At 40.9% G+C, this 20,591-nt stretch overlaps 2 protein-coding genes across 2 annotated transcripts in view; one reads left to right on the top strand and one right to left on the bottom strand.

The window, feature by feature from the left end:
- LOC125885578 (cytoplasmic phosphatidylinositol transfer protein 1-like) overlaps window positions 1-7,952 on the top strand; it is a 104,706-nt gene extending 96,754 nt beyond the window's left edge. The window contains exons 7-9 of the mRNA XM_049571226.1: window positions 348-503; window positions 791-854; window positions 3,997-7,952. Coding sequence (XP_049427183.1) covers window positions 348-503; window positions 791-854; window positions 3,997-4,355 — 579 coding nt within the window. The 3' untranslated portion in view covers window positions 4,356-7,952. The remainder of the gene's footprint in view (window positions 1-347; window positions 504-790; window positions 855-3,996) is intronic.
- A 1,565-nt stretch (window positions 7,953-9,517) lies between these two features.
- On the bottom strand, window positions 9,518-19,021 carry vwa10.2 (von Willebrand factor A domain containing 10, tandem duplicate 2). The gene is made up of 18 exons (XM_049571270.1): window positions 18,865-19,021; window positions 17,997-18,488; window positions 17,563-17,770; window positions 17,383-17,468; window positions 17,164-17,257; window positions 15,898-16,026; window positions 15,609-15,795; window positions 15,156-15,325; window positions 14,833-14,945; window positions 14,535-14,651; window positions 14,174-14,380; window positions 13,946-14,081; window positions 13,667-13,819; window positions 13,438-13,530; window positions 13,045-13,154; window positions 12,430-12,594; window positions 10,917-11,240; window positions 9,518-10,539 (listed from the first exon to the last, which is right to left on the bottom strand). Exons 2-18 carry the CDS (start codon window positions 18,195-18,197, stop codon window positions 10,105-10,107), a joined length of 2,928 nt encoding a protein of 975 aa, XP_049427227.1. The 5' UTR covers window positions 18,198-18,488; window positions 18,865-19,021; the 3' UTR covers window positions 9,518-10,104.
- Window positions 19,022-20,591: the final 1,570 nt, after the last annotated feature.

The following is a 20,591-nucleotide window of genomic DNA, read 5'->3' as shown; positions in this document are numbered from 1 at the left end:
CCAGCAGCTGCATTAGCTGCTTTATATGCCTTTCCCATCTCCCACAGCATTCATCTGGTGTCTGAAAGCCTTTCATACTTCAGAGTCTGTGAAGTGTGAGAGCTGGTAATTGTCTTCATCGCTGTTTGATAACAGATTGCCTCAGCTCTAATGAGCCTGGATAGAGATCCTCCAAGGACCAGAGGGGTTAATACGAATGGTATTTAATACTAACATTTAGTCATGCATCTAATTTTAGGCTCTCCCTTACGTCTCTCCGCCTGGGGTGCAGAAAACAATGACTGAAGGTTTGGGTTCATTATTGTAATATCAAATGTGCACATGTTCATTTCCCCCTCCCATCGCAGGACTTGAGATATTTCAAGTCAAGTAAGACGTCACGGGGGATTCTTCAGGAGGGCTGGAGGGACACCCAAGAGCCCATCATGTGCTCATACAAACTAGTCACCGTCAAGTTTGAGGTGTGGGGTCTGCAGACACGCGTGGAACAGTTTGTACACAAGGTGAGAGGTCATATGTAGAGTGAATGTTAGATCTTTCATTTTAGTCATTTAGTCGTGGTTTTTTAATTAAAAACGCAATCCTCTGAAGTTTTGTTGTGAGGCAGCTGGTAAAAGTACTTTTGCCACTGAGATAAATTCTAATTAAAAATTCAAGAGACTAGAGGCTTAGGTACCATTGTCTCCATGGCCAGACTCCTACAGCCTCTGCCTTGAACATAATAACATTTATAAATAGAAATGTTGCTTAAGTATAACTGTTTTCTGACCCTCATTATGTTGTGTTGTAGGTGGTTCGGGATGTGCTGCTGCTGGGGCATAGGCAGGCATTTGCCTGGGTGGATGAATGGATTGGTAGGTTTAACAATTCTTTTCTACAGTCCAGCTGATCATCAACTATTTACTCACACCAAAGTATCATGAATGCATTCAGACAGTAGCATTTTCTTATACAGTGAAAACTGCTTGTAGTGATAATGTCTGACCCCACTCTAGTTTTTCAGTAAAACAGAGCACTGAATTTTATTGACTGTTTAAATGCAGTACAACTGTTTCGCAATTTACATCAGAAGGGACGCTTCAGCCACAAGTGCTTTCTTTGTGGGCATTTGTTGTCTGTCTCCTTCACAAGCAGCCATAAGCTAGAAGGAAACTATATTTTTCATTGGAATAAAAATTACTTTATTTTTTCCCGTCATGATTTCAACATGTAAGCAGTACCAGTCTGAGGTAGCCAGCTGGAAGTGGACAGATATAGGCACAATGTGATTTTGCCAAGGAGGACATGCTCCTGGATCAACGTCCCACATCGCGTTCCTGGACCAACGCTGCAATTAAGGAATCACAGTACACTGACATCATCAGTGTGCTGCTCCTGTGCTTCTTTCAAAATTCATCTGTGTTCATAGCTAAGCTAGTTTTCCAAATTGAAGTTAGTACAATTGAACAAAAACCTCAGCAACACAAAAACATGTAAGGTTCTGCAAGGTTAGCGAGTTAGCTTGCTAACTGGGTTGGCTATGCTAACAAGTAAGCTTGCCAATAGGCTAAAATGTTAGCAAGCTAGCTTGTAAGTAGGTAGGCTACGTCAACAAGTATGCTTGCCTATAGGCTAGATTATTGTTCAGTGTGTCAAATGTGTCCTTCGCAGGTCTTTGCAACTGCGAAATGACATTATCCTTACTTTTAATGTGAATGAACAATATTTTAGCCTATTGATGAGCTTACTCGTTAGCATAGCCTACTGAGTTGGCAAGCTTACTAGCTAATATTCTAGTCACAGCAGGTTTAGTCATAAGCATAGCCTTACTACAGTAGCTAGCAAGCTAACTAACTAACTTTGCAGTTGCTTACATGTTTTTTATCAATTTTACTGAGGATTTTGTTCAATTGTACTAACTTCAATTGTTGTTTGTAACTAGCTTAGCTATGACAAAGCACAGGAGCCGCTCACTGATGTCAGTGGGCTGTGATTGATTGCAGTGTTGGTCCTGGAATACAATGTGGGATGTATAAATTGTTTTTCCATATGTTGTCATGTAGTTGTCAATAGACTTAGAATGAACAATTTGAGTATGTAACATTTTATTAACAGCATTTGTATAGGAATGATGATGTCCCAAGCTTTTCATCACTGTAAGTGGTTTTCACTGTATGAACGGGAATAGAACATCCTTATTTTCTAAATTCATAGATAAGGCAAAAGAAATTGCCTTTTCACTGTGGTATATTGTGAATAACTGCTTATATGAACCTTTAATATATTAATGGATCATAAAACAGTTGATTTTTTTAAATGCATTTCTATGTACTTAGACTTACAACCCCTCTTGACGTGTTATGTCAGCACTTTTATAGCTACCTTGATAATATAAAATACTGTTGTACTTACTGTTTATTTACCAGTGTGCATGAAAAATTGCTCCACCTGCATCTAACCCTGTCACCTGCCAGTCCTGCTCATTTTCCTACAGCATGGATCCTCCTCTTGGTATCACCACTAACCCACTAATGACAAACACTGTCCTGATGTGGTCAGGCACGGTCAGTGTTTGTTGTAAATGAAACCTGCATGATAATAATGACTCCTGACCCATAATCTTTCATGTTTCATGTTGGAGAAAGTCCTATATATCAGTGTATTTAGAGTCAAGAGTAGACACAGCACTACTCTAATACTGTTTAAATCATTTCAACTGTATTTGGCACTATATTTCATGTTAAAGACAAATACAAAGAAGCAAGAAATAGATGTATGCTAACCAAATATGTGTGTATGAGTAGAAACTTTGCCTACAAATTGGCTGCGATATCATGAAGGAATAATTTGCATTAGTAGGAATGATGCGCTCACTGAAACATGAAAGCTGCCTCTGTCTGTTTCTTTGAGAGTCTGGTTACACAAGAGGCAGCCCTGTTTGCAGCTATAAGTGGCTCCAACACATTTACTCACTCTCAGCTGTTGAGCTTTTCTATAGCTGCAGGGCATAAAGATAACAAGCCCATTATCTGCCATGAAACATACTGATCTCTTCTCCCTTCTATGACCACTTACCTTTATACGACAACTCCCTACAACCCAGAGGCTTGAAATCCTCCCTTTATGTTTTCACATGGGGAATGATTTTGCCCAGAGAAAAAGGTGTTGCCTTTTTGTGCTTCTAACAATCCAACCTCCTCTTTGGGTGTGGATTGTTCATGCTTTTCCTTAATCTTGAAATGTCCTTGACCTTCCTCTCTTTCTCCTACCTGGTGTGGCTCGGATTGGTCTAGCTATCTCCTGTAAACTCTCTGGGTCATGGGAAGCTAGCACTTTCACCTCTAAAGCTTTAACTTTGAAAAGCTCTAATCATCCATTAAAAACGCTGCACTCACCCATGGAATGCACCTTTGCCACCTTACCCTCTCCTTCCCCACATGCTCATTAAATGGTGCGCAATTGTGGAGGAGTAAACAACATTACGACCCTCGTTCCATCCCTCCCCCCTTCTTCCAGATATGTCTTTGGATGACGTGCGGAATTACGAGAGACAAATGCATGAGAAAACCAACATTAAAGTTTGCCATGAGCAGCAAGAGCATTCCACAACAAACCCATCTTCACTGGATGACATAGAGATCCATGACAAAGCAAGCGTATGTGTCCTTTTCATTGTCTCTTTTCTCCATTCCCCCGGCTCTGTCTCACACCTGAAGACTGTGAATGAAGTTGTCACAGTTGCATTTAACTGTCCACACATATTCTGTCCTACATTGAGTCAAGTGATGCATACAGGAACTGTTGAATATGTAAAGAATATGATGTCAGCAACAAAAATGAACTCTAGAAACATACCGGTAAATAAAATAACACAAAGTGAGCTGACAGAAAGTATGCCTTGTCCTTGGTTTTTGAATCTCTTTTTTTTTCAGTGTTGTACTGACATTGTCTACAAAGAGTAAAACAACTCCCATTGCTTCCTCACACTGGTATCAATTCATCTTTTTTCCAATCCAGACATGACAATGGATGAGGTGAGAGAGTTTGAGCGCGCCATCCAGGAGGCCACCAACCAGAAGATCGGGATGTTCCCGCCATCAATCTCCATCAGCGAGACGCCCCTGTCCTCTTGTTCCCTCACCGGCCCTGCCAGCGCCCCCTCCACTCCCATGTGCACTGATGCGCCTGAGTCCCTCTCTGTCCCCAAGGACCGACCCCGCAAAAAGTCTGCTCCAGAAACCCTAACCCTTCCCGACCCTGCCCCAAGTGGTGTCCCCCAGGGCTCTACCCCGAGCCCACAACCCATTTCAAACCACCTCCAATCATCCACACCACCCTCCTCCAACTCTGATCTTGCTGAGACGGACGAGCAGTAAAGGGACCTTGGGATGTCTTCCCCCACCCTGTGCTTTGCTTATTGCCCCAACCCCATTGTCTTAGTAACCCAACGGGACTAGCCTAACCTCCAAACACCAGTGGCCAGACGTTCTCTAGCCATATTCAATGATTTGCCATAATCCTGGACACATGACAGTCACAATCACAATTGAAGTCTACATCAGTGTTACTGATACCATCCAGGCAGCTGTAGGCCTCGTCACCCTGGCTGACTTTCTCTTCCTGTGAGTCTAGCCAGCCACACGTCTCATCTATTATAATAACCACGTGATGTCTAATCAAAACAAAGTGCAACCCTTATTATTTTTCTTGAGCAGCAGTTCCTTATGTTATATGAATAAATTAATCTTAGTGTTTCCTTAGTTGTTTTCTTCAATCAGACAAGCTGATTACTTTCAAGCTGTTGAAATATGAAGTAGTTGCCTTAGCACCGCAGAGCCAGTGGTGTTTGTTAGTTTTGACAATGTGCGCCAACGATGTGCAGATGCCTGATATTTATTGTCCTTTTTCAGTCCGTGAAATGGCGGTATGTAATAAATTAGAAATTAAATCAATGACACAAACTAGAGTAGCACAGTCGACTTAATATGTTAGAAAAACACACGCCAGAAATATAGCAAAGCACCCTCACTACAGAACCATTTAGCAACTGCTTTCCAGAGCTTCACGGATCAGATTGCACCCATCCTTTCCATCCCAGACTCCAGTTATACAACAGATGCAAAATCAGTACAATCATAGAGTTTACACCTCAGGTCTCCCCAACTCTACCTGGCTCACACTCCAAAAGCAGGGATATTACTGTACCTTTCTCTCCCTGCTTATTGCCAAACAGCCACATTTTATACCTCCACTGATATTACAATACAGCAACTATTGTATGTACTATACCCGTCTACTTAACCCTTGGAATGTTTACACATCAGAAACCTTGGAGCATTTGCGTATTAGCAGTAACGTTGTACCTTAAGCTGTTGTTGTATCTGCACTTGCGTTTTTAGCATGACAGTTGATTCTAAAATTGAATTTGTTGAAGTTTATTACTGCATATATCTTACTCAAGTTGACAGAGAGGTCAGTACAACACCAACAAAACAACAATAACAAAAAAAAAACTTAAGTAAAATGTTGCCTGAAACTAATGCTGGACATCTCATGTGACATTAACGTGATCCAATTTTATCAAATCAGCAAATCACTTTATTGTCATATGTAGGAACAAGGCCATTTTGGGGAGTTTTTAAGCATTGATCTTAGTGCATAGTGGAGGTAGTGACAACTCAAAGCTTGATTTGAGGAGAAAGGCACATGCATCAAGCTGACTTGAGTATGTGCTTCGTTAGCTGCGTAACGCCTGAGAAGTGCTGACTTCTTTTTTGCCAGTCCTGGCTGGTTATTTTGAGCTAGTGCTTTAGTGGGCGCGGAAAATGATTTTCAAAACGGGAACATCCTTTGCAGTGCCCCTTTACCTGTGCTGGGCTTGTACTGCAAGTTACCATCTAAAACCTTGAAGGAGAAACAAACACATGAGGACAGCAAGTTACTCTTTGAACCCTCTTTTCCCACACAATGATATTACTCAAAGAAAGGGTTTTTTATATGCTGCATGGATTGTGCATAACATATATACATATTATGTGAAGTATATATGGTATATGCTGTAAATGAATGGATTGGTACAGTATATTTGGTGATGCAACTGTATGGGGGGGAAAAAAGTGAATGCCAACTTTGGAAGCTCTGTACTAATTTTGTATAATAGAACAAGCAGATGTTGAGTTAAGCATGCCCAGAGAATATAGGCCTAAACACTCTTTCAACTCAGTGCCTCTGCATGCAACTATTATATCATTACCTACATGTGAGCAAACCAAAATCTCTTATATTTCATCTCTAGAAACACAAAACGTCATTGCATTTATTTGCCTGTTTGCCTGTTGTCTCATATGTTTCATATAACCAAGGATGAAAAAGAATGGGCTACAGCCCTACAGTACAGTAGCTGAACTACAAGATAGTCAGATCAAATCAATCATATCCAACTGCATCATCAGACTCTTAAGTATCAGGGCTAACTTGTTATTATATTTTAGGAAATTAGTCGTTTTTTGTTCCCCTACTCATACCAATTACTTCTAACTTTACAGCGCAAATGCATTTTGCACTTTCCAGTCTTTGACACCTTATTTGACAATGAAGAAATGTGTTACATAACAGTCTTGTTGGGTTTGTTGGACCAAAGTCCTATAATACAGCGTAGGGACTTCGAAGTGAGCAGTTTTCGAGGAGAGAGTCCTCAGTGGTCTTGCCATAAAATATTGTTAATATTATGTACAGTTTCTCACTTGCTTTTGTTAAAAAAACAAAAACAAAACAACTGTAGCTATTTATCTGTAACGGTAGCTTTTGTCTTTGCCTTTTGAGGATAAAAAAATGTTCTATACCAGTTATCGGCCCACTGTATTGATCTATTATGTATAGATTATACATACTTACAACTCTGGTATTGACCATCTCTCTTGTCAGGAACATAGAGATCCAGGGATATGTCTGATTTACCATGGGCTATTAAAAATAATGCAAAATAATATCCAGTTGTGTAACATTAAGCTCTGCTCTGTTTAAAAGAGTAACATAGTAGGTATTGTAAATACTGTTGTTAATGACTGATATAGTAGGTTTCTTACATTGAATATGTTCCAAGTTGCATTACTGATGTGACATGAATGTGCTCAAAGATTTCAAATAGCCAGAGAAGGATATTCTTTAGTGTTTGTGCGATAAGGATGACGTCTGCACAGACATGAGTTCAAAGTTTGCTTTAATCTAGGAGTAATATGTGTCTTTATCTATGAAGTCATTGTCATCTATTAAGGATGCTGAATTCCGTTAAGTTTACTCTTCTCAATCGAGTATCAAGATTTCTCATTGTAGTGGTGCACTTTTGACTCTCCAGTTGCTTTTGGTGACTCCGCAGGGCAAAATTATTTGTATGAGTTGTAAAACAAAATGAAGCTTTTCTTTTTAGTGGGGTGGCTGCTTAGACGTTTAATTGCCATGGTAATTGAGAGGTGATTGGCGTTTCTGTTGTTTCTTTTTTTTTTTTAATTTTTGGTAGTAAACCTGCTGTACTTTGAATTTGTGGTTGCTGTATCGTTTGAAGGAAGAATCTAAATCAGTTTGTCATTATTTCTTTAGATAAAAGGACCAAGCTTTTCACTCCTCCTCCCCACACCCTAATGCAGTTTTGCATTCGGCCAGGCTGTTGTGCTGTCTCCTGATAACTGGGACCTGGCTCACCAACCAGGATCACTAAGTTAGCTGTACTGAACTGCACCAGAGACAGCTCGGTGTACTTCACAGGTGTGGTTCTGGCTTATCCAGCTTTCTACATTGTTCCTGCTTTGTGAAACAGGCCCCAGAAGTGCCATTCGTGTTCGGCTGCTGGAAGTCGCTCTTAGTTCTTCCACTTTAACTATTATTGTATTTGTTATATTTTTACTTCCCTTTGAGGTTCATTTGGTTCTTTGTTGTAATTATTGTTTTACTTTTTCTGAAATAGACAAATAAACTTTACTAGCTATTGCAACTGTGGTATTATTCTTTCTGTTCACCGTGCATAGTTTATACAACCCCTTATGTATGCTTTGTCCATGAAAAACGTTCTTTCTAGGCACCTTATTTTGGCCTTCTTTACCATCAGCTGATGGTGATCTTTACTCAACATGCACCCGATCCAACCAGTTAAAGGTAAAACCCCTTCCAAACACTAACACTATTTAAAAATCACAGCCTCTGGTGATGCCTTTCTGGACCCATTTTTGCTTGTAGGTGTATTTGTCTTAATTCTGTGCATTTAAATAGCTAAACTGAAGTGTAAAGTCTTACAAAGAGACAATGATGGAACTTTTATTTAAGTAAAAGTAGTTTTTCTTATTAAAAATACAAAGTGACAGGGGGATTTAGTGGCATGCAGCTATGAGGATTACACATTGCAACCGGCTAAAACTTCTCTTGGTTAGAATTCATCAAGTGTTCATTGTTCAGGAGGTTTTTACCCAAAGCCGAATTATCCTCAGAGGTCTGTTCCTCTCTAAAACAAAGCGATAAAGGGCGGCCGTATTCACAAGGCTTCCTGGAACAAAGAGTTGCTCCTAGTGACAAAATTCTAAGAAAATTCTTAGAATTGTGACGTTTTGCTACACATTAGATGGTGCACAGATATTTTTGGTTGATCTCATTGGGGATACGCATACATTTCCCACCCAATGCAATAACGCTTTAACGCCAGAAATAAAATGATCACAGTAGTAAGATATTTGAAAAACTAGAAAAAAAAACAGACTGTGTAAAAAACGCAAGAGTGCAGTGGTGATGACTTGAGTCTGTCTCAACCTTCCATCAGCAGAGTCATCACACTAACAATGAGAACACCTTTCCCAGTCAGCAGTTCTTTTAGTTTCCACTGGGTGTCCTCACCTTGCGGGCTCACTAAAGGACATGTCTGTGACAACCAATCACATCTGTTAAAAGAATGCATCATACCTAGCAACGGGGTCAACCTCACCTCTTCACGAAAGTAAAAGTTTGGAGTCATTTTCCTCGCTCTGAGAACTTTGCTAAATCACCCCTAGGCTAGGACTCCTTACAAATCTTTAAGGTAAGTTAGGAGCTCTTTGAGAGTGTCCTCAGAATGTTAGTGAATATGGCCCCAGGTGATTAAAACTGGCAAAAACACTGAATAAAGCAGTTTCATATCACAAATTCATGTTTCTCCTACCCTGTTTGGCATGTTGCAGATGGCCCACTTGCTCACCTGTTTTCCTGGTAACATAATATTTGCTAACTTTTTGGTGGTCCAGACATTCAAGAGATTTAACCATGAGCCAAATTATCCGCAGAGCTCTCCTATACCTGATCTCTTAAATTTAAAATGAAGAAAACATTTTTCAGGGCCTTTAACTGACAAGGCAGAGAAACTTATGTAGGTACGACAGAATAAGGAAATTCTTTATCACAAAACTCTTCATCACAATTTTTTTCTTCAGTAGTGTGAAATATAGAGATCAGTGTTATAGAACAGACTTAAGGAATCTCAGCATAAACAGTTATGTTCTATTAATACATGTAGGATGTCAGGCTTAGGGTTCTGTAGGAAAGTTGTCATGAATTCAGTTTATTGCTCACCACCATCAAAAACATACTTCTCTTCACACTGAAAAACTCCTTAATACAACAATGTTTCTCAACTTTGCCACCATGATACACATTAGAATAAATGTAACTATCGATTGAAACTCTAGATATGTGGAAAAATATGAATTATTATTTGTAAGAAAGAGGTTAGAGGATCCATTGAGTTCAGTCAGCAGCTGCAGTAACGGCAGCTTCAGTCACTAATACATGAGAATCACCACTCAGCTATGATGGCTGCAGCAAATCCATACACCACCAGGAACATGAATAAATCATTCAAAGTAACTCCTTAATTTTATATATACATCCAAAACACAAAACACTAAAATAAAATTATAAAATAAAAATTAAAAATGTAGTATTTACACATAAAGAAATTAATATTAGTTAAAGAGATTCAAAGTAAAGAAAAAATGTTTCTTCAAGCAGTGGTAATTAAATTCTGATTTAAAAAAATCAAAGCTATAAAAGACTTTCTGAGGGGACACTTGTTCATGTGTTACACTTTCACCTCGACAGAATGATTTTACTTTATTTCCAGAGGAGAGAAACTGCAACACTGATCCAGAGGCAGTGTGACATGCTCAAAGTGTGCCTTCCAGTGGATGTTGTGTTAACTGCAGCTGTAGTCACAGCAGGGGCGGCCGTGGTAACTGCTCGAACTTGTCCCACACATGTCCCCACATTTCCCACTCCGTCCACAACGGCCAGCTCTACACTCTGTGAGCAGCAGGAGGCGCTGTAGGTAGCCACTGTGATGTTCTCACCCCCTGCTCCAGCCACTGTGCTGGTGTTGAGGGTACCGTTCCCTTGGCGGACGGTGACGCTGTCAATGCCAGTCCCATTGATGCCATCAGTGAGATTGGCAATGAATTCCCACTGGGATGAAGCACAGAGTGATGAAGAGGATGGACAGCTGGCTGCCAAACTGACAACCTGGCACACTGGGCGGGTAATATCTTTCACCTAGAGATGCAGAAACAGGAAGTGGGTGAGATGAGGAGAAAGGACAGGAATGAGGCATCATACAAACCATCGTTTTAACATCAGTAATTTTAATATTTGATTTAATGATGTTAGTGGTCCTTTTTGGTTATAATTGTAAAATATACTAACGTGTCAAAGAAAATAAGTCGCCAAAGAAGGAGAGTTGTTATGCCAGATTTAAACACTTACATTGCAAAATGCTTCCAGGCCTTTCTATTCATCTGTTATTAGTGATTTAATACTGACATGGTGGAAAATGTTGCATACACAACACTGTTTGCCACCAAACTCTTCTCTGGCTCTCAATTTTCACCAAACCACCTCCTCATCCTGCAGTACATGAATTTTCCTCTCACCTTGGCAGCCACAGACAACCTGAGGACAGCGTAGTTGATGTCGGTGGTAGCTGCATCTTCTGCCTCGATGGTAAGGGTCACGTCTGTTCCTGATGCAGCGCTGGCTGGTGCTGTCAAGGTCACAGTGCCGTTGGCTTTCCCTCCGCTGCCTGCCGATATGGTGACGGTGCTGGGTGAAGTCAAATCATAGCTGCGGTCATTGTTGGCTCGCACTGTGAACGTCCCGGTTGCAGAGTCGTTAACAACTCCGTCGGTGGTCGTGGCAACTGTGAAAGGGATGGAGATGGTGGAGCCTGGTTCGAGGTTGGTGTTGTTGACCTGGGCCTGAAAAAGTGAGGGGAAAGAAAAGAGAAGGAGTTATATTTTGATGGGTGGTCATTTGTATCAATAGTAGCCTAAAGTGGAAAGATGAGATTTTAGGATTGGAAGTATCATGATGAGAAGGATTACCAATCTATCTGTTGGGCTGTGGTATAGCGAGGATAGAGAAACAATGGCAGACCAAAAAAAGTTTGAGTCTTCGGGCTAATGCAACCCTGTGTTCAGTAAAGTTTGTCTTTATAGTTCCAATAAACCAATGATAATCTAAAAATACCCCATTATAAGATGCACTTGCCAGTGGCTGAGTATGCAGGAAGAAGTGAGAAGAAGGAGAAGATAAAAAGGACTTGCTTTTTTTGTATTTCACATACGACATTAGTGAGACAACAGGGATTCCATTTTTAGCCACGCTAGCACCTTCAGGGATGGTTTTGTCGATGAGTCGATCTATCACTTTGGTCCAAACCGAAACGTTCAGACACTATCACAAATACATTTCGTGAACACATCCACGGTTCCCTAGGGCAGTGGTTCTCAATCATTGGTGTGGGGAGGGCCCAGGGGTCCTTGAGGGAGTTACGGGGGCAGAAATATAAGGAAGACTTTATTTTCACTATTTAATTAACCATGGAAGGGAGCCCAATGTGAGTAAGATCCTTGAGAGTGACTTCTGATTGTAGGTTTTACTCCCTTCACGGTTATCTCTAACTATAGAATTCTGTTCCTGATCATGTCAAACAACCTAAGTCTTTTTAGATGGAGGTCCCTGAGGCAAAATCTTGGTGGTCCGTGGCCTAATGTGGATCAGTTTAGGGGTCCTTGAAATGAATAAGGCTAATTGCTTATTAGCTAATGTCAGCATGCTAACACGCTAAACTACCATAGAAAACATAGTAAACATTATAAATGATAGACATCAGCATGCTAACGTCATTATTGCAAGGGTGTTAGCATGCTGACTTTAGCAGTTAGCTCAAAACACCACTGTACACAGCCTAACACGACTCTTAGTCTTGCTTATGATATTGGTACCATCCATTTGACTACAGAAAGATACAGGTGGTCATTTTGTTGTTTGAGAATGCCCAAAAGCAAGGCCAGCAGTCATGGAGACTTGTCAAGATTATTTCCGTTATAAATGCTGAAGTAAAAGAACTGCTTTACTGAGACAGACAATTGAAAGTGAGCTCACAGTAACAGAGATGCTGGAGGTCTTGATCTGAGTGGAGGCCTGCCTCTGGAAGCTGCTTGGCGTTGACCTAGAGGTGGAGCTGCTGTCCTCTCCTTTCAGGCGAACCACAAAGTCGCCTGCTGGGACTCCACTGAACGTCACCAGGAAGTTACCATCTCCCACCGCCTGCGGAGGACAGAAAGAGAAGGTAAGAGTATGAGATGGTCAGAATGACAACAGTTTGAAATCTGTTGACTACTACTGCAATTTTCAGTATTTTTTGTAGTACTTAATCCCATTGCTGCGCAGACAATATTGTCTACACTATGTCAGCTAGAAGAGCGTTTCTATGTTGCAGCTTTGCCTCGTGATTTAGATCGACAAATGTGTCTTTCCTAGGACTATTATTAGACTCTCCATTGAGCTTTCAAGGACATTCTAGTTCCTATTCAAGTTGTGAGGGTTCAGCTGCCAGAGAGCATGGCATCAACTACAATCGATGGTTTCCTTCCAAGTAGAAAATATTGAATCTTTTGCCATGTTCTAAATGGGAAATGGAAAGCAGAAAAGCAAAGTATACACTTTAGCTACTGGATATAGCCCTTTTAAATCCATCAAGTGCAATATGTGACATGCCTGCAGTGATCCGTTGACCTCTGTTGGCTCTGAGCTGTCAAACAGAGTGACCTCTGTGACCTTTACTGTGTCACTTCCTGTCACAGTGACCATGAGGCTGGCATTACCACCTGAAAGTCAAGACAAGAGAGAAAGAGACAGTAGATGAGGGCAAGTATGACAGCTCCTGAGACATGAACAGTATGTACATAACTGAAAACACAAAGACTCTCAGAGACAAAATATTTAGGGTTGATGGGTTGGACTTTTAACATTTTATGGGGAATGGGAAATGATTCTTTAAAAGATGTTGTTGAGGACAATGAACAAAAAAATACAGAATATTATATGTGTACCACAAGAGAGTTTTACAAACTGTAAAAATCAAGATGACAATAATTATAGTAGTCTGACCTGAGGGTGGGCGTCCCTCCTTTAGACTGAAGTCCCCATGGGCTCCCTCATGAGCCTCCACAAGGTTAAAAATGAAGTTCACTGAACTTTGACCTTATGTACACACAAACACACAAAACAGATCAGCTGGGCAACTATTTACAAACACAACTGTAAACAAAGACCTGCTTAATAAAATGCTCTCATTTAACTCTCACGTGCTGTAGGTGATCTCTATCATTCTACTGACCTGTGACCTTAACTGAGTAGGGTCTGTTAGAGTTAACCCTGATTTCCCATGATCCCGTTTGATTGTCAGTGTTGAGGCTTAAACGTCGCAAGTTTCCTGCTGTGGTGACGGATGCCAGAGGACCACTGGACTCACTGGAACTCTGAGAGACTCCTGGAGGAGAGAGGAACATGCTGAAACAACACTTAAGATTTTTCTGATGGCAGCAGATGGAGGAAGTAAAAGGCATCAAACAACCAAAACTAGACTTAATTTAAAGGACATTAGCAATAGCAACACCTGTGGAGCTGGTGAGATCGTAGGTGAGGGATGAGGCTCCTGTGATGTAGGCAGTCATGTTTCTGAGTGATCCATCAACAGTAAACGTGAAGTTATCAGGCTGTCCGGGATTCCTTACCACCTGAAAAACTGTCACCTGAGAGAAGATGGAACAGAAACTGCACTCTTATACACATATTGAATGGTACCATCTTTAGTCAGGTATGGTTATCTTGTTTGGCGTCTCACCACAGCACTGGCTGATGAATCCTCTATTACACTTGTAGCCAGAGAGAGGTCTGACTTGGTGACCTCGATGGCCTGACCTCCGGAGGCACTGGCTAAGTCACGGTACAGCTGGGCATCTAACTGGCTCATTGAGCGTGGACTTGACTTGCCCTGAGGGTTTCTGCGGCGCCGCCGACTGGCCAGGACATCTGTCAGCATGAAAGTTACCTAAAGTATAAGGACAGAAAAATAGATAAATACGTAAATAAATCAAAAGTTCAGATCTGGAAACATTATAGTCCACAGTTGTTTACATATCATTTAATGGTTTCTGTATGTATTGACATTCAAAGTGAAAGGATGATGAAAAGTCTTCTCTTACCACAGACTTGGTGCTCTCTATAAGGGCAGTGATGGTGCCTTTCAGATAAGCATCTTTAGCTGGAGCATCAGTGAAGACAAAGATCTCAGACGAGGGTGGAGCAGCCGTCAGGGCAAGCTGCCAGTTGTACACAGGGCATGAAAAAATATTTATTAAAAAGTGTTAAGAATAAAAAAACTGATCTTGAACATTGTTTTATTTACATTTCAAATTTAATTTTGCATCCATTTATTTAGTGTTCCATAACTTTGAGTGGAAAAGTGGAGTAAGTGCAGAAAAGTAGGAAACGTGTCAACACCTGCAGTCCAGACAAGCACAGCTCGGGGATGTCTCCTCCTCCACTTGCAGACAGCTTGTTGATTCTATCTTTGAAGATGTCTGCATTGGTTGTCATTATCAGAGGACCAAAATCTTGATACAGAAATAGATAAGCGTTACCATTTGCCTTTGACTGCTGGGGCTGAAGTACACACGCACAGTTTACAATAGAGGACACACTTGCAGTTCTACCGTACTTTTTCTTAATATTCACTTAAGAACTATGCCTGCTTTATTTGGAAGCTGTCAGAGGCAGCTACCACTCAAACAGTAACAAGTTTTATTCCTAAATTACATCTGTACCTGGGTCATTGAAAGGTACCAGTATGTAGGCGGAGGGCTCCTGCTGGGTTCCTCTCTTACTGTCTATAATTTCAAAGGAAACTCTCTTAGCCTCTGCGATGTCATCGCTCATACTGCCTGTGGTGTCAATGACAAAACACAGCACAGAGGACTGGGAAAGGCCCATCAATCTGTGGAAACAAAAGATAGACAAAAATTATAATTACCTTATACAGCTGATTATGGATGACAGTGATCAGTGATTACCATTTGACCTTGTGCACAGAAACCAAGTCTAAAGAAGCTGTCCAGTCAGCATGCTTTTTTATTATTATTTTTAGACCTTTAGAATACATATCACTCTGTATCGGTGACTTCGTTTTAATGTGTAGCGTCTTTGCTTTCATGTGGTGTTACAGCTCCGTCTGCCCTACATTCATCCTACAAAATGGCTCAGGTGAAGGTGACCCATACCGCAGGAAGTTCTTGTCTCCGACAGCTAGTCTGATGTCCTCCAGTAGCTCCATAGTGGCATTCACAGCCAAATCAGCTGCTTTGTGGTGAAGTGAGCCATGACTGGACCCAACGTCGTCCTTACTGATGCCCCCCACTGGGTCCTGTCTGCTTGTCCGGTCAAATGATCCACCGTGGCTGCATTTACCTTGAAGCAGACAGAATAGGTTTGTCATTTTATTTACATCTGTTCTCAAATTAGGCCTACTAATAGTGGAACAAACCAGTGTACATGATTCTTCAAAGTCACCTGCAGGTTTTGCTGAGGAGAAGATGTTGAAGTAGCCTGAAGTGAGAAGCCCCTGCTGCAGCAGGTCAGGCAGAAGGTTGTTCTCACAGTTCCCTCCTGTACAGTTTCTACAGGTTGGAGTACTTAGGTCTGCAACAAATTCAACAATACGAAAATCAAACCAGGCGTGCTTAATTTATCTAAAAACATGGACTAACATATTAAAATAAATCAGTTTTACACACAATTTACACATTGCACTACTTCAGACCAGAGAGAAATATATTTACATATGTTGATAAGTGACCGAGTCTCAAACTGGAGTCTGTAAACTGGTATGAATGATTATCACTATTACTGAGTAAACTGTGATTATCACTGATTTTAATAGCTAAGAGACAGATTATGTTGAAAATGTAGAAATTCCTTGGAATTTTATGACTTTTAAAGGTCCAGTATGCAGGATTTAGATGGGTACACTAGCAGAAATGGAATATTATAAATATAATTTTTTTTTAGTGTATAGTCACCTGAGTCCATCATGTTGCATTGTCATGTTTCTACAGTAGCCCAAAACAGACAAACCAAACAATAGCTCTGGAAAGGTCCATTCCCATTTTTGCATTGGTCACCGTAGTTAGCAGATCCCTTCTGTGATTGGGCAAAACGCATTGAAAAAACACTGATTTTTAAAGGGAAGCTGCTTTATTCAGCACTTTAACCTGTTTAAATCCCTGGTTTTGATTGTTTTCGGGAGGGGGAGACCTCTTGGATAATTCGGCTCCAGATAAAAACCTCCTGAATGTCTGGATCTTAAGTTATCAGACAAAAAATAGGTGAGCACACATTAGCAGGTACTGAGCAAGCAGTGTAAGAGAAACACCAGTTTGCAGTTGAAGTGCTTTAATAGTGATTGTCCTGGTTTTAATCACCTGGTCCCATTGTTTTGGAGAGGAAAAGAGATGCCACTAAATCCTTCAAACTGCACCTTTAAAGAACACTTTGATGCTGTCTAGTTTTTTTTTTTTTTTGTTGTTGTTTTTTTTAAATCAAATATATACTGTTTGGTTAGTGAGCTGAGGGCTTGTGTGTTGAGTGAAATATTGAACAGTGTACCCATATCCATATGTGCGTTTATGTGAGTGCAAGCCACAGCAGGGTGGGTATTCGTTAACTGACTGGTGAAAGATTAACTGATAATGTCTCTAGTGTGATTTCTCACTCAGTGTGACCAAGCAGCAGGTTTGTGGACAAGAGTCAGGGCTACCATAGATAGCAGTATCCTACCTGCCAGGTTCTCAAGAGGTTGGTCTGGTCTGATCAGAGTGCTGTAAGGGGCATTGTTCCCCAGCTCCACCCAGTTACTGTGGCTGTAGAAGTCCTTAACACAGAATATGAAACAGCATTTACCACACCACTGTCGCTTGTTGTTTTGATCAGGTCTCTCACCTCCAAAATGACATCACCATCCCTCCATCAACCTCTAACAGTGATCATCACTCTTACCTGTAGGGTGTGAAGGACTCGTCCAAGAGTCCACCGCCCTGCAACGAAGTTCTCCAGCTTCACACTGGCCTTCACAGCAGCCACACCTCAGCAGCAGAAAACAAAGCAACATTTCTAAAATATATATACACACAGTTTGTCCAGAAGTGTTTGAGTAGGAAAGTAGTGTTTGATGTGTACCTGCTGTGATGACATCCCGTCCTCCCTGGAAAGTCTCATCATCAAAGTGGTGCTCCTCACTTAGCGCAAAAACCACATCGACTTTTGCGTTGCTGAAGTACATGTTTGCAATGGATGTTCGGAACATGACAGATGAGAGGACAGAGGTGGAGGTACCTGTGGAGGAGCAGGCCCTTTGCACCTTTTCAGCTGACACGCTGTTGTCAATCTGGAGACAAAGAAATGACTTCATTTTTGGAAATCTATGTTTAGATCACTGTTTTCTTATGTTCCTGCCTTGTGGAGTTTTGCACTGGACACTGATTTACTGGTTGACTAAACTGTTTTAAGATCATCAATAATTAGAGACTTAAATCTCTATTAAAACAATATTTCATAGAACATATATAGGGTAATCTGCGGTTTCTGTGTTTCAGTGTGGCTCTCCAACTCACAGTTAGACTGAAGTCCCGTCCCTCAGAGGCAGCCATGTCTCTGCAGACCTCAGCTGTCTTTCTCAGGACCGCCCTTTGTGTGATGTCACGGTGAGTGGTGGAATTCCCATCAAATGTGACAAGTGGCTGGAAGCTGTGGATGAGACCTGGCAAGTAGAAGACCACCGCCACCATGAACACAACTGTCTGTCTGGCAGTCATGACGGAGGACGAGCAGGACGATGATGAAGCTGGAAGAAGATGGATACTGTCTCTGAAGCTGTCTCAACTCCTCTCTTTCTCTGCCTCACCACTTGTCACATTTTGTGTTACTGTTGCTACTGCCTACACCAAAAATCAGCTGAAGTGAATCAAGGGGATTTTTGGTAGTCTGTATCCCCCACTGTGTGCCGTAATTCCCCACTGGGTTTCCACAAACAGAAACACAATGCACAGAGAGATTACTGGCAGTGAACCAGGCGTAACGAGACCTCAAGTGGCAAGTGAAAACACCTGAGGGGAGAAGGAAGACAAAAATCAGCACAGGCAGGAAGGAGGAAATAAAACTGGTTTTAAATTATAGGGATTTCAAATTCTTGAAAACTTGCTTGTGGAATTTCATCATACACATGGTGAATATTGTTCTAGCAAATATGAGAATCTCTACTTCTAATGTTCAATGCAAGCCCTGAGGAGAAAAGTCAACAGTATCTCAGGTGCTATGTAAATAATTTTGAATTAATATTTAACCTAATCTACAAAACACAACTCGTATTATTACTAAATGTGTTATGGCAATAATAATTCTAAAATAATATCTGCAAAATTAATACAAATTAACTCCACACAGTTAACAATATACAAAAAAAATAATTTGACACACTCTTACCTGTGAGCTCTCTCTTTTGCAGTCCAGTCGTTTTCAGAAGTTGCTTCAGTCTTTCTATGTCAGCATGCCATGTTTACACTCTCATAGATTATATTGTGCGTAGACCCTATGTGTTTCCTGTGTTATCAGAAAACTTTAAGAGTGTGTGCGAGTGTGTGTGCTGAGAGGGAGAATGTGAGAATGTGCCCTCACTGTTTCCTCTTATAGTTAGGTCCTTCTTGAGTGATTGAGCTGATGATGGATTTCCACACACGAACTCCCACACACCCTGCCTGTTTTTGCACGTCTTCATACATGTGAGTGAGAACATGGGTGTGAGTGTGCTTATCATGTTTCCATTCATCCATACAGCTATTTCCATCAGATGAACACACCCTGAACAGGTTGCTAGTTTATCAGTCTATACTTAAATTGCTGTGTCTCCTTTGTTTACTTGCACTCAAAAGGAAACTGAAAAGTTACCAATTTGTGTTAGGAATGGGACTTAAAGCTGGGGTGCGGAACTTTAATTTCCCCCCTCTGGTAATGAGAATAACTGCATAAACACTGGTGATGCGTGCTTATAATGAAAGTTACGATTGTAACCTTAGTTCTAGTCGCACAGATGAAGCCCTCTACTGGACTCTATTGGTAATACTCCTTCAATCACGTGCACGCATTCGCCCACTGAGATTTGCATGAATGTAGCCAGCCAATCAGGACACGCCTACCCAAATATGTGCGGACCCCACAGTATAAAGGCAGCAGACGAGGCTGTCCACCATCCAACACTCTCTTTAGCGAGCGGCGCAAGAGCAACATGGCCCCTTGGTAGTAGACTCACAAGTCAGTCTTTAGATGCTTTGCTTAGCTAAAGACTGATGTCTTACTCCCTGATTTTGTGTTAAGATGGGCGGATACAATTTCAGAGTTTAAAAAAACTCCCTACGTTGCAGAACCAATAGTAAATCCGCAGGGCGGTCCTTCGGTGGCTCGCTGAACTCTTGTGCTCATAAACATAGTCCGACTGCGTTAAAAGTTTTAAACAAAGTCGCTGTAAGTCCTTCATTTCCACAATCTTGTGGACTGAGCACACGTTTGATAAAAACAGAGTTAAATCTCTCTGCATCCATTTTCAAGCTCTCTGTGTGTTTGTTTCCTTGTAGACGAGAGAAGGGGAAGCGCACATTTCTGGGAGGGCGTGTCCTTTTAAAAAATGAAGAAGCACTTTCTTCAAGTCTTTTCTTACTTTAATTCTTCCCCTGAACAACAAGTTGTTTTTTTTTGTTGTTTTTTATCAGGGGCATCCACTCCAGAAACTTTTTTGGATGCTTCTTAGGATTCTCTGCCATAACTTTTGCAAAACACATAGCTGCTTTTCTGTCTCTTTCCTCTTCCTTTCTTAAAAATCTTCAAAATGTCAGAATACATAGTATCTGAAGAAAACATCAGAATCAGGAACATAAAGATGGAGCATTGAGAAAAAAACAAACAAAAGCAGTACCAAACAGAAAAAAAACATTAAAAAAAAACAGAAGAAATCCAACACAAAATAAATAAATAATCTGTCCCCTCTTTTGTGGTGTGCCTGCAAGGGAAAGTCATTACAGACTCCTGACACAGAAACTGTGATATACTGAGAGTTGCAGAGAGCTTGACATTGTTTGGCAAGAGTTTATATGTAATGGATGTACATTTATATGTAAGAGTCCTGCATTGAAGGAGGAACAAGGTCTTCATAAAATGAA

The sequence above is a fragment of the Epinephelus fuscoguttatus genome, linkage group LG3, assembly GCF_011397635.1.
Source record: "Epinephelus fuscoguttatus linkage group LG3, E.fuscoguttatus.final_Chr_v1".
Classification (NCBI taxonomy): domain Eukaryota; kingdom Metazoa; phylum Chordata; class Actinopteri; order Perciformes; family Serranidae; genus Epinephelus; species Epinephelus fuscoguttatus.
The sequence above is the reverse complement of the archived record's forward strand: the minus strand, read 5'-3'. Positions and strand labels throughout refer to the sequence as shown.